At 26.6% G+C, this 13,768-nt stretch overlaps 1 protein-coding gene across 4 annotated transcripts in view; it reads left to right on the plus strand.

Moving 5' to 3' along the window:
• The first annotated feature begins 5,067 nt into the window (after positions 1-5,067).
• The window catches only part of LOC122716002 (gamma-aminobutyric acid type B receptor subunit 2), a 178,963-nt gene continuing 170,262 nt past the window's right edge, over positions 5,068-13,768 (plus strand). For 2 of the 4 annotated variants that reach the window (XR_006346934.1, XM_043938669.1), the window contains exon 1: positions 5,068-5,379. Coding sequence is in view for 3 of the 4 variants with exons in the window: in XM_043938669.1 (XP_043794604.1) it covers positions 5,068-5,379 (312 nt within the window). In the remaining variant the exon portion in view is untranslated. The remainder of the gene's footprint in view (positions 5,380-13,768) is intronic. The other 2 variants (XM_043938672.1, XM_043938671.1) reach the window with 1 other exon arrangement.

Below are 13,768 nucleotides of genomic sequence, written 5' to 3' on the forward strand. Positions count from 1 at the left end.
GTTATGAATACTTCTTTTTTTCTTAAACGAAAATTTCATCATCATCTCTCAACGTAATTAATAACGAGCATTTAAATTATTAAAATAAATTTCATGACATGCATCGATATAAAATAAGATTTTCTCATTTAAACGAAAGAAAGAAATTAAAACTCGAGAAATTTGTGATAAACAGGGATGGACAGCGAACGTACAGAAGCATACATCGGTATTTCATCGTGGTAAGTAGTATTGCTCTGTGACTGGTCAGACGCAGGCGTTCGCGGTTCCGAACATTACCACTTAGCTTTAATGAAAGAACCTCATTAGAGAATTGCATTTCCCTATGAACGTGACGTGTTTGAAATCGCATAAAAATTATTGTGGGCTTTGCAAAATTTTGATAATAATCTTTTTTTTTCATTATCGATCTTATATTTATTTTCTCTCTCACATTTGCGAATTTCATTATGAATTCAAAAATTAATTATTATTGATGCAGAACGTGGTAATTATGCTAATACAATTTCGATTCGATAATACAATTCGAATTAAACGTTTCCTTTGAACCCTTGATAGAAATGTTTTTATATCGCGCTTCGAAATCAAATCTGATTTATAATAAATTTGTTATCAAGGACACCCTTTTGAGCAATTTTCATCTTTAGAGATTTTAATCTTTTTTTTTGTTAAAAAAAAATATTACAAGAAATAGATGACGAATGATCGAAACGTGGATATCCATTGTTTTAAAAGAAATTATTCAAGTATAAGAAATTATTCAAAGTATAATATTACGAAAGTCGTAAAATTCTCTTAAATAATAAATAAATAAAAATTCTGTCAAGTAATATGTGAATTGATAGATCGAAGACTTCTTTCATAATCTTTTTATGTTTTGTGTATGAACACAATTAGACGAATGATTTGTTTCTTACTATCAAGAGCAGTTGGAGTATCTTTCTCCTTTTATTATTATTTAAGTTTTGGAAAAAATGTTGTAATTTTATTTGTAAATACAAAAAAAATTAATTTCAATTGTATGCTTCTTTCTTCGAATATATACAATATATTGGTAATGGTATACTTGTTCGATTTTTCAAATTCGTGCTTATCTTTGTTAATTAAAAGAAAGAGAGAGAGAGAGAGAAAGAGGATGTCTTGAGCTTGTACAAATCTGATATTTGAAATAAATTTACATCAATGACGAGTGGAAAATGTTTGGCTTACTGTTAGTCTCAATGTTAACTTTACTACTATTCCATCTGGCATGATTGCAATCTGGAAACCAGTTGTCTCATATTGGAATTAGTACGGCAACTTCCATCGAGTATTCTCTCGAGAGGGAAAATATGGATAGATCTGAAAATACAGAGAGCGTGATAAGTGTTCAAACGGATTCTCTCGGTCTCGATATCTAAGTTTCATTAGTAATTAACGATCTCCGTTCGCTGTTAACGAAGAATCATCAGAATTTAATAGGAAATCGGGACATTTTAAGATATTTGTCTTTGTTAAATTAGAAAGTTAAAAAAGATAAAATCGAATTGGAAAACGTTTATTAGAAAATAAATAATTTACACGTTTATTTTTTTTTCTTGTAATTTTCAATTTTAACAAATTTTAATTTATTCTCGTTCATTGCGGTTTTAAATTTCTAAGCGCAGAGATATTTCTTTCAGTTGTGAAAGTTATAAAGTCACTTCAGTTTCTTGAGAAATATTGCAAATGTAAAAAATTTATATATCAATTATGAAAAACAGTAAAACATTTTTCTCTTTCATTTTTCTTTAATATTTAGAACATTTGAAAGAAGAAGATTGGCTAAGCATGGACATGTTGTGTGTGAATGGATTAAGATAAAAAGGAATTTTTGAAGTTTCATGGCAATTAGTCAATTTTTTCTTGAAACTGGGAAATAGAGAAACCATCATTCAATTGCCAATATTTTTGAATATACAAGGATTACATTTAAGGATTTAATAATAATTGAGAATCCTGATTCCTTAATGATTAGAGTTTGACATTCACTTTGTGGATGCTGAAAACTCAACTGGAAATGAATGAAAATGGAAGGAATTGTATGTTTTAGTTTAATAGAATCATTTTCCTCAAAATAACATTAAATATTGAAATAAAGAAAAAGTCAAAATTTTATAGAAAATTAAATAAGACTAGGAGAGAAAAATAGAAAAATGGAACATCAATTTATTTTGAATAACAGAGTTGCGAATAATAAAATGAAAAAATATATCTAAATGCACTACATCTGAATTGACAATGCTAGAAAAATTTTCATTTATGAAACTTCATCTAAAACTGCATTTTGAGATTTTCTGTATTTCATATCTTCCAAAGTATAAATATTAAATATTTTCGAAATTACCTGGGTCAAAATAAAATATTTATAGAAAAGAAAAAAGATGAAGGAAAAATGAAATAGAAGAAAAAAAGAAATATTTTAAATTTAATGATATTAGAATCTCAAGCAATTATAAATTTCAATTGTTTACAATACTTAATAATTAAATCTTAATTCTTATATGCCTTTTTTCTTTGTTTCAGAGTTAATATTTCTACATATATTAATTATGATCAAAGACATTATACAACATATATATATATATATATATATATATATATATACACAAATATGAAAATTCTTATACATTATTTTATTCAATATATGTAACAATGTAATAAGAATATAGAATTAATACTTTCAAATGGATGCTTTTGCTTCCAATAGAGTTCTGTTATTTGAAGCATTTTAAGAAAATAAGATATAATTATATCACGTAGGACTAATAGCCAATTGGCGTGCTCGGTCGACAAAGTGTTAATATAGTAATATAATATATTAAAGATGAAAGGTTAATAGAATAATGTTTGAATAATAATAATAATATAATAATAACGACGAAAAATTAAAAAAACATTGTGGATTCTACTTTTCACTTTCTTAAACATTATGATTCATCATAATGTTTAAGAAACTGAAATAAATTCTATATTTATTCTATATCAAAAGAAAATTCGTAAAATTAAGAAAAGTCAGTTACAAATGCGTCGAATGGATTCATGAAAAAAAAAAGATAATAAAATTTCTTTATAATTTTTGTTTGTAAACTAACAAATTTATTGTTTTATATTTATATTATTTGCATAGCTATTTTTCATATAATTTATAATTATATACATATTTAATATATAGAAATTACTTCGAGAAAAAAGTAATTTAATATAAAAAGTTTTTTTTATAACTGGATGTAGATATGGAAATTCTGTCAAATTTAAATTAAATTAAATATTCACTGATATAATTTTTTAATGCATCATTTTATACATCTGATCATTTTTAAAAAAAAATTACTAAACTTACAAAAAATTAGTTTAAAAAAATATAAAGTTTATCCAAACCATTAGAGAAACAAGATACAAGCTAATCTAATTTATAAAGACCTAACCTATTAATCTTTCGGATAATAATAATCCACTAACATCCTCATCATCATTTCTTCTAGAAATATTTTTTTTAGAAATATTTTCTAAATTAATAATTTTTTTCTTTTTTTATAAAAAATGATGGACGACTGAATTAATATGTTTTACGATAAAAATTGAAGAATAATTTTCCAATATTTATTTCAACCGAACCGAATATTTCGATATCTTTAAAAACTCTTATCTTCCCTATTTTTTTTAAAACAAAATTTTTCATTCTCTTTATTAAGTTTAAATAAGCACATATCGAAATCCCAATGCTTCTCTCCATTCCATTTTCCTCTACTTTCTCCCGCAATAAAATTTACACGTCCTTGTGTAATTTGCACAAAAACATAAATTTCTGTTGCAGATTCGATCCCGATATGCGTTACCCGATTTCCTGATAAGCTGCGTTCAGCAATGGATTCAACGATGAACGATACAATCGTACCACGGAAAAGAAAAAATTCGACGAAAACTTAAAACAGTGCTCTACAATTCTCAAGCGATTCCCTATCCAAACCTAGTTTCTCGTTTCTCCTTTCCCATTTACACCAAGCAAATCTTTCTTAAGAATTCTCTCTCTCTCTTTCTCTCTCTCTCTCTCTCTCTCTCTCTCTCGTCACTAAGTCGTCACTAAGTCGTCGCTAAGACTCGGTTCGGAACGTTTCTTGCCTCGGTAAGAATTTCACTTTCGAAAGAAAGAAAGGAAGAAAAGAGAAAGAAAGAAAGAAAGAAAGAAAACGAAAGAAAGATGGAAGCGAAGCCAGAAGCGTGGAAGCAACGATCATGGCGCCACCATCACCAGCGACATCACCATCAACGGTATCGTGAGGAGCAACCACGGCGCGACCAACCACAGCACAAGCAACAACAATTGACCAGGAAACGGAAACACGTGGAACGTTCGAACAACGTTAAAGGAACGTCCCTCGAATGGTAACCGAGCGGAGGGGGGAGGGGAGGAGGCGGATGGTCCATTCCGTAACGTCGATGAACGTAACGAGAGATGCGAAAGGTTCGTTGAGGTAGGGATCGATATTATCGATGTTACCATACACGATACAAGAGGGAATGAAATCGTCCTATTACACCTTCCTATCATGCTCTATTATATCGCACGCTCGTATATGTAAGAAGGGACGCTTGGAGGATGGGGCAACGCGGGGGGCGGAGTGAAACGGAACGGCGTATCCGTCGCGTCGATTATTCGTTAAAAGTCAATTAAACGGTCGCCTCGACGCGATTAAATTTAAGGGAGGGGGGAGGAGGAGGAGGAGGAAGAGGAGGAAGAGAAAGAGAAGAAGGAAGAGGAGGAGGAGTCGCTCGAAGCGGCTCGAATGCTTTCGATGCTCACGCGCGCAATGAGATGGAATGATACGAGTCCAAGATTGCGAGATTGCCCGCCGTTCGAGTAATCGGGGGGAGCTCGAGGGGTTACAATAATTACGAAGCCAATTAAAAAGAAAGTGTCGATCAAGTCGATCAAAAGATAGAGGGATAGAGTGTCGCGCTTTCCCGACGAAGAAAAAAAAAAAAAAAAGAAAGAGAGAAAGAAGAAGTACTCGAGAAAGTGTTTCGGGGTGGATAAAGGGGGGGAGGATGGCCACGGTTCGAGGGGGGACCGTCCAACGGCGATACTTGCCCGGCCTTTTAACGGCCGCTTACCTCTGCGCCTTCGTTTTCTGGATCGATGGAATGCTGCACTGTGCCGGTCAAAGGCCGATAAATCTGGGCGGCGCAAGGAAACGAGACGTTTACATCGCCGGATTCTTCCCTTTCGGCCATCACGTGCCCGAGAGCCACATCGGCCGTGGCGTCATGCCCTCGGTCAAGCTCGCCGTCGATCATATCAACGAGGATCGGATCGTCCTCAGGAATTATCGGCTGCACATGTGGTGGAACGACACGGAGGTAAGCCCGATATATATAATAATTCGAAAGATTTATAAGACAATTAATATATGTATATATATATATATATAATATAATTTAATATAAAAAAAAATTTAATATATATATATTATTATTATATATATATATTTAATAATAATAATATATATATTATATATATATATATATATTATAATAATAAAAATTAATTATATAATAATATATTATATATATAATTATTAATTATAAATACGAATATCGAATTAAAATATACATATACACGTATTCGTATTTTTGTAATATGGAAAATTTGTAATATACAAAATTTGTAATATACAATTATGATTTATTAATTATATAATAAAATATATAAAATATAATAAATATAAATATAATAAATATAAATATAATAAATATATAAAATATAATAAAAATTAATTATATAATAATATATTATATATATAATTATTAATTATAAATACGAATATCGAATTAAAATATACATATACACGTATTCGTATTTTTGTAATATGTAAAATTTGTAATATACAAAATTTGTAATATACAATTATGATTTATGATTGAAGGTAATTGATATATAAATGGATTCTTAAAGTTTCAAAATTTTTCTAATTCGTTTTTTTTGAGATTGGTAATTGTACAATATTTTCAAAATTGAAATTGTCAAGACAGGAAAAAATGGTGAAACTTTGAGGGCGAGTTTCGGTCATTGACGATTTATCGATCGATATATTCGGAATATTCGGAATATTCGGATTGTAATTTTTAACATTATAACTTTAGAAGCAGATAGATAGTGTTATTTTGTATGAAATAATTAATTTATATCATCATCGTCATCGTGGTTTTTTAACTGTAAAAATTACTCTATTTTTGATTAATACTTTCTGTATGATTTTCTTAAAAGAACGAATTTTTTTTAAAATAATTACAATAATTAATTCTCTAAAATATTACAAGTAGCAATAAAAAGAAAGTATTTATAAAGAAAAATTTTGGCAAATTTCAAAGATAATGTTACATCTCAATGATGTCAAACGGCATATTTGATTGTAATAAAAACTTTGTAAAATAAACTGGAATGCTTTAATACATTTCTTTGTGTTCAACTGTCAAGTTATCATAATTCTATTTTATTTTCTGTAAAACAATTTAAACGGGAAAAAATTGTACTTCTTTGAAAGCAGCATATATTCGTGATAAATAAAATATTTTTTATAAGAATTAGATATTTGTAATACAGGAAAGTGTTATGAATATTTGATGAAAGAAACAATGATGATTACATGATAAATTAAACAAATTATTTTACGATTACACTGTTAATGTAGTAAATTATCTTTTGTATATGATATAATAATCAATTTGCTGTCAATAATTGCTGAAAGAAATAAAATTTCGAATGACAGATTTTATTTTTATGGATGAATGATAAATTACGAGATGAAACATATAGTTTATATAATTATTTTTAATCAAAGAATTGTTTTATTAAAATAAAAATCTACGTATTTTTTTTTTCCAACAAATTCTGATATAGAAATATTTTTAAGTCATGCTCGAAATATTATTAAAGTTGATGTCAATATTATTATTGCATTGTAACACGACCCATCACTATCATATATAGTCCATATATTTCAAATCAATTGTCTATTTTGCCATTGATTCTAAATCACAATTGATATTTCACAATTGATTTCTAAATCATATTTGTAAATTATAATTATCATTAAAATTTATATTATGAGAATACATATACGTATCTCATTAAAGAATATATAATATAAAAAAATATATATAATATATAATAAGAATATAAAAGAATATAAAAGAAAAAGAATATATAATATATGTAGTTTAACAAATATATTTTTCTCGGATATATATATTTATGTTGTATACATATGTACAATCGAGCTTTGATAATTCAAACAGAAAAAATTAAAACGATAATGATTTTGTGCTATTATCATCAAAATTATATAAATTCTAATGATGAAAAGTTCATTTTCAATCTGTCTACTTTTTCAAATATTACATTTTTGATTGTCACGTATTTTCAATACGAAATTTATTAAAAATATTGTAAATTTGTATATGTAAAATATTATGGTATAAATATAAAATATATTATAAAATTTGTAAGAATGTTAAATCAATTTCATATGACATAAATGCAAAAAAAAAAAAAAAATAATTTAAGTTTTATGAATATTATGAAAAAAATACAACGAAAAAAATAAAATTGCAATTGAAACAAATTATTCAAATCAAAATGGAAAAAAATCATAATATAATCATAATTGTCAATTCAACAAGAAATAAATATTATTTTTTAAAATAACATTTCCTATCTGAATATTCTGTACCATTTTTCACATTCTATATATCTTTTTATGCATTAATATTAAAGTTATTGAATATATGTCCAATTAAATATGTTGCTTTCTCATTGTTTTCTCAACAAAAAAAGAATTTAAATTATACATTTTTTATTTACTTCACACCAGACTGATTTAATAACTCTTTAACAATTATATATATTATATGTATGCATTTGATATTTATATCATAACATACAATTATTTTTAATGAATTTCGTATCTTATTTTTGCTAACAATTCTTCAAATACATAATTATTTCGAATTACAATGAATGTTGAATCACTCTATATATTCGAGATGCAGAGAAAAAATAGCAAGCACATCCAAAACAAAAATATGTAGCAAATAATACGAGTTTAACGTAAGATTTATATTTCGATCTATAGAATATCTCTCGATTTATAGAGATCCTCGATTGTGATATAATTCAACTTGAAAGAGTAAATTATAAAAAAAAAAAAAAAAAAGAACAATGGAATAGAATAACAAATATCTGAACATGGAAATAATCGAAATAACTCGAATAAAAGAAAAATTCTCCCTTGAATGTAGAGATATTTCGATAAAAACGGAAATGTTTTATTTATTCATATACAGAATCATTAAGTTACATTCAATGGAATATTTTCGTGGGAACAATTTTATCAAGCTGCCCGTACAATTCATGCCGTTCAAATTAACCCCTGAACGCGATCTTACTCGTTTAATTTATTTCCGTTATGCATATTCATTAGATCCACCACTCGTTTAAATATTACCGAAAAACCTATTATGCATAGGGCGGATATCCCGTGAAATCAATTTATTCGAGTATCGTGTTATATACGCGGCATTGTATAATCGGTTCGCATGGAAAAATATCGGATCGAGGATCGATCGATTTAATTTCTCGTTTTTCCGGGCCGTTTTGCCGCGATATCGTCGTTGCATTTTCAGTCTTCTCCCATTGACAGTGAAATGTGTCAAGAGCGAATGGGGAGGGAGAGGAAGAGGGAGGGAGAGGGGGGGGGGAGTTAAAATTACAACAATCGTTTAAATCGCGTATCGTAGTTTTAAATACACTCTTGTCTGCTCGAAGGGATCGGAACAGAGAAAAAAGTTTTAAAAACCACCTTAAAGTGAAGAGATTTATAGAAGGAACGTTTTGTCGAGAACAATTTTGATTCGTTTGATTATTCACACACATTCACACACTTTATGATTCGATTAGATTTCACGATATAATTATATATCGGATCATATCGATCTTTTTTTTTTTTCTGTAAAAGCCAAATTAATCATTCGTTAATCATTATGAATTTTTCAATTTATGCAATTAATATGACAGTATGCGTTTATATAATTTTAAATTGTTTTTTTTTTGCCGATAGTAAAGATTAAAAAATGATACAATTTTGTGCTTGTGACAGATAACACTTCAATGATAAATAAAGATAACAAAAGGATAAAATAAAATATAAGCATGCAATAACGTAACATTTTATTTTAAAATTTTAACAAATTGGCATGATTGATCGTATACACACAAATTTTTCAAAAAAATAAAAAAAATAGAAAAATAAAAACAAAATAGTGTTTTTTTTAAATACCTTTTTTAATCTAATATATTCATTTAGTTTAATTTTAAAAATTATTGATATATATTATTTGAAAAATTCTTTTCCCTTTGAGTAATTAGAGATGTAATATTTCAAAAATTAATTTGAATTAATTTTGGGACTTAATTTTGAAAGTATAGAAATTTTTTTGTGTCGAATAATAAGCGCATGTGTAATAATTTCGTTTTATATTTAAATACGATGAAAAGTTTTCGAGTCAGTCTCCATAGCAATATATATTTTAATACGATTCATATTTATATAATACACACCGATACATTATATAACGTAATGAATTCATATAGAATTCTATAGGAAACGTGATACAATAATATTATGATGTTAAAATCTGAAATAAATCAAAAAATAAAATTTTTTAATTTAAAGTCTCTTTAAAAAAAAAATCGAATTCAAAAATTAAATCTCGATTGAATAATGATAAAATAACTGTGTATGGAGATTGTTCTAAGAGCAAAGATAAATATTGAATAAAATTTCGATTGAAAAAGAGATACATGAAAAAATTTTAATCTTTTAATATGATTTCCCTTATTGTCAATATTCTCACGAAACGTTTAAAAATATGAGTTATTTGCGAAAACATAAAGAATATTTGGTACGCTTCATCGATCGGTTCCCTTTTTAATATCCTCCAAATATCTGCATCTAATTTTATAATTATTCGATTCTGATCGATATAAGAAGAATTTTTATATGAACTAAACGTCACACTTGTCTTTTTAAGTATATAGGTTAATAGGTTTCTAAAAATTCCACACCTCATAAAATTTTTAACAATCTTCCATACGTGACTAAAATTTAAATTATTATAAAACGATACAATAAACATAAATTAAATAATTCGAAATGCTACTTTCTTACCGGAAATATTTTGTCAAGAAGAATAAAAAAAATATTTTTCGTTATGTATTATTATTATATGTATGTCTGATTTCTGGCATAGACAATCATACTTTTGTCTAACCTAACCTGTTAACCAATTAATTGAAAAATTGCAACTTATATCTTAGATATTATATTTCAATAAATTGCTATTTATCTCTATTAGTTGACCTAGACAAGAATGTGCCTATAACAAACTTTCGTAAAATGAGATTTCAATTTAGGAATGTGCGGATTTGTGAAATTACGGAATTCCCGAACCTTAGCTCGGCAGAAGTCGGGCAAGATCGGGCGAGCTTCTGAAAGTATCTTATTGCATGTATCGAGATGCCGAAAGTAGCCGATTATACACGAACATATCGAGATTGCAAAAGTATATACATATAATTGCATAACAGGAATATGAAGATATAAAAAGAAAAACAAATAATGACAATTAGCGTTGAAAAATAAATTTTTTTTATTTTTCCAATAATTTTTTATAGATTAGATTTAAATTATATTTCTTGCTATGAAAAACAATTCGTTTGTCAACTGAATGGCGAGAGTGACAAGAAAATTTTTTATTACTTTTTTTATTAAAAAGAATTGCATGAGATGATATTTTTACCAATTTTTAATGTTTGTATTTCGTAAATATATATTTTTTAATTGTCTTTTAATGTTTCTCTATCCGAACATTTTAGTTTTTATTGAAAAGTAAAATTAATTTAATACTAAATTTTTCAAATATATCTAATGTCAAATTTACAGAAACTACAATATAATTTTTAAAATCTGCAATTGATGATGTTTATTTTATCTGACATCAGTTCTGATATCAGTTCATTATTTATTTTTCTTTGATCTCTCTTGTACATTATACGTATACAATATAATAACAAATTATACACAAATTATGTATAAAATTATAGATAAACAATACGTTGTATATCGTAAAAATATAAAATATCCGTGCAATCGAATACTTTCGAAATCTCGATATACGTATAATCGGATATTTTTGGGATCCTGAAAAGATACGTATATTCGAGAATTTGTCCGATCTTGCCCGATGTTTCCCGATTCGACCCGAATCCAAAATATCTCTGGTTTCGTATAAATATTAAAATGATCGAAAAGCAATAATTGAAAAAAATTGAAAAAAATAAAATACGTCGAAATATATTCTTCTGAAAAAAAGAAAATTAATACAATTCTTTTTCAATTTATTTCAATAAATTTATTTCTTTCGAATTTATTTATTTTAATATGAATTCCGTGAAAAACTTCATGACCGAGTGCTAATGAATATTCACACGCAATTGTGTACAGTAGCGCATCGTTCAATGTGATACTTTCACGAACTAAAAATTGCGCTACTGCCTTCGTATAATACGATTAAAAAAAATTTGAAAAATAAGTATATAAAAATACGTCGTAAAATTGAAAATAATACAAGAAGATACATTTTGAAATTATTTTTTTTTTTAACTTGACTGACAAAGAAACTGAAAAAAAAAAAAAAAATGATTGAACTTAATTTTAAACGATTTTAACGATAATTACATCATTTGCTTTTTTACTTTAAGCTGTTCTGTACACGTAATGAAAAAATTTTACGTTCCTGTTGTTTTTTAAAGTAAAATAAAATGCATATTTATTTTCTTATTATATTTAAAAAAAATCTTTTTAATTTCAATTTTTTACTTTTTTTAGTCATTGAATCAATGACCAAAAAATTTTCTCGTGTAACACGAAATCCTGAACGTGTCTCTTGCATTATGGAATTCCACAGATCCTACAGTATTTCATAAATGTGAACGAACAATTGTTATACATTACAATCTGTCTTAACTTTACACAAGATTATTGTTGTGTATAAAATGTAATACATGTATCAAACTTGGACACGTTTCAGATTATATTGTCGTTAAATATCACAAATATTTATAAGAAAATGTTTTCTTTTACACCAAATAAAAACTTAACACAAATCTTATCTTGCATATCGAAAATTGAGCGTTGAATTTATGTATAATCTTTGGCAAAGAGTATTCGATTCATTCTTTAAAATAGAATAACATTTTTTTAAAATTGGATCAAATGAATCTTTTTAAAAAATTATAATTCCTGGAAGAAAATAATAAAGCTTTTTATAATTTTTTATGTGAGTCTGAAAATTTAAATAACTTTTTATAAAATTGTTATACATATATATATATATATATATGCTAAACATTTCAATAGAAAAAAAAACTGTAAAAAAAAAAAATAATATTCTTAACAACATTACTCGAGATTGATCGAAATCATGGAGGAGATAAATTTTTTAAAAGTTCATCGAAAGATATTTAAAAGATATTCAAACGCGGGAATCTAGAAAACAAATATCATGAAATACACGAAAAGCAGAAACGCGTTAAACGTAGAGAGATCTGATAAACGTGTCTCTGAAATTCCTCATTTCTGTAGACACGTTCTTTCAAAGCGTTCGACCCTTTTTGAGCGTAAAATAAGAAACTGTTTGTATACATATTTCAGAAGAAATTCTCCGCCTCTGAATCGCGAATCTCTTGAAGTATAAACGTTAAAAAAAAAAAAAAACTCGTTCCTATTTCGTTTAATTTTCATTTCCTGGATATCGAAATATATTCATTATTCTTTATTGGGTCACTAGAAACGCGATTATGGAGCTAGTGATAAATAAATAAATAAATAAATAAATAAATTAAAAAAATCCGTGGAATTTGAATTTATTTCGATTTTATATAAACGAGAAAAAGATCAAAATAGATCGTTTTCTTTGAAAACGTTGCGTCATTGTTTCAATCGCGAAAAGTGTCAATAGACAATTACCAGCTTTCGTCTTTGAAAATAACCAACGCTTACCGCTAACGATGTTAATCGATATAAAAAGAGAGCACTTAATGCTCTTAGCCTTCGTTGAAAGTTTATCGTGTCGTTTAACGCTGTCGACACCGTTTCCCGGCGACATTAATTCATTAATTCCACGGCTCTCAAAATGTTTCCACCCGTAGACTTATGCCTGCAAGAAATTCGATGTTTTGCTATTCTTGGAAATTTCGAATCGTTCATTTGCTGGTTAATTCGATAAAAACGTGATTTTTAAGTAAAAATATATAACTTTGAATTTTATATTTCGTGTTTAGAATAAATATACACAATTCGACAAAAGTATTAAAAAATTTAAATATATTTAAATAAAAAATATTAGAGTGTGTAGATGCTATAGAAAATAAACAAATTTTGCCTTAATACAAATTTGTTTGAATTTAAAAAATTTAAAATAGTTATTTTAAAATAACAATTTTTTTATAAAAGTTAAATATAAAATTTGACATCTCTTTAATTCTGTGATATCTTTTTATTTATTAAAAATTATTTTTTTATTAATAACTAAAGAATATGTTTTATATAAATAAATTTATTTTTTTATAATATATGTTATTATTTTTTATCCACTTAAAAATCCAATTTTTTTTCATAAAAAAAGAATC

The sequence above is a fragment of the Apis laboriosa genome, unplaced genomic scaffold, assembly GCF_014066325.1.
Source record: "Apis laboriosa isolate Shangri-la unplaced genomic scaffold, ASM1406632v1 scaffold41_cov147, whole genome shotgun sequence".
NCBI lineage: Eukaryota > Metazoa > Arthropoda > Insecta > Hymenoptera > Apidae > Apis > Apis laboriosa.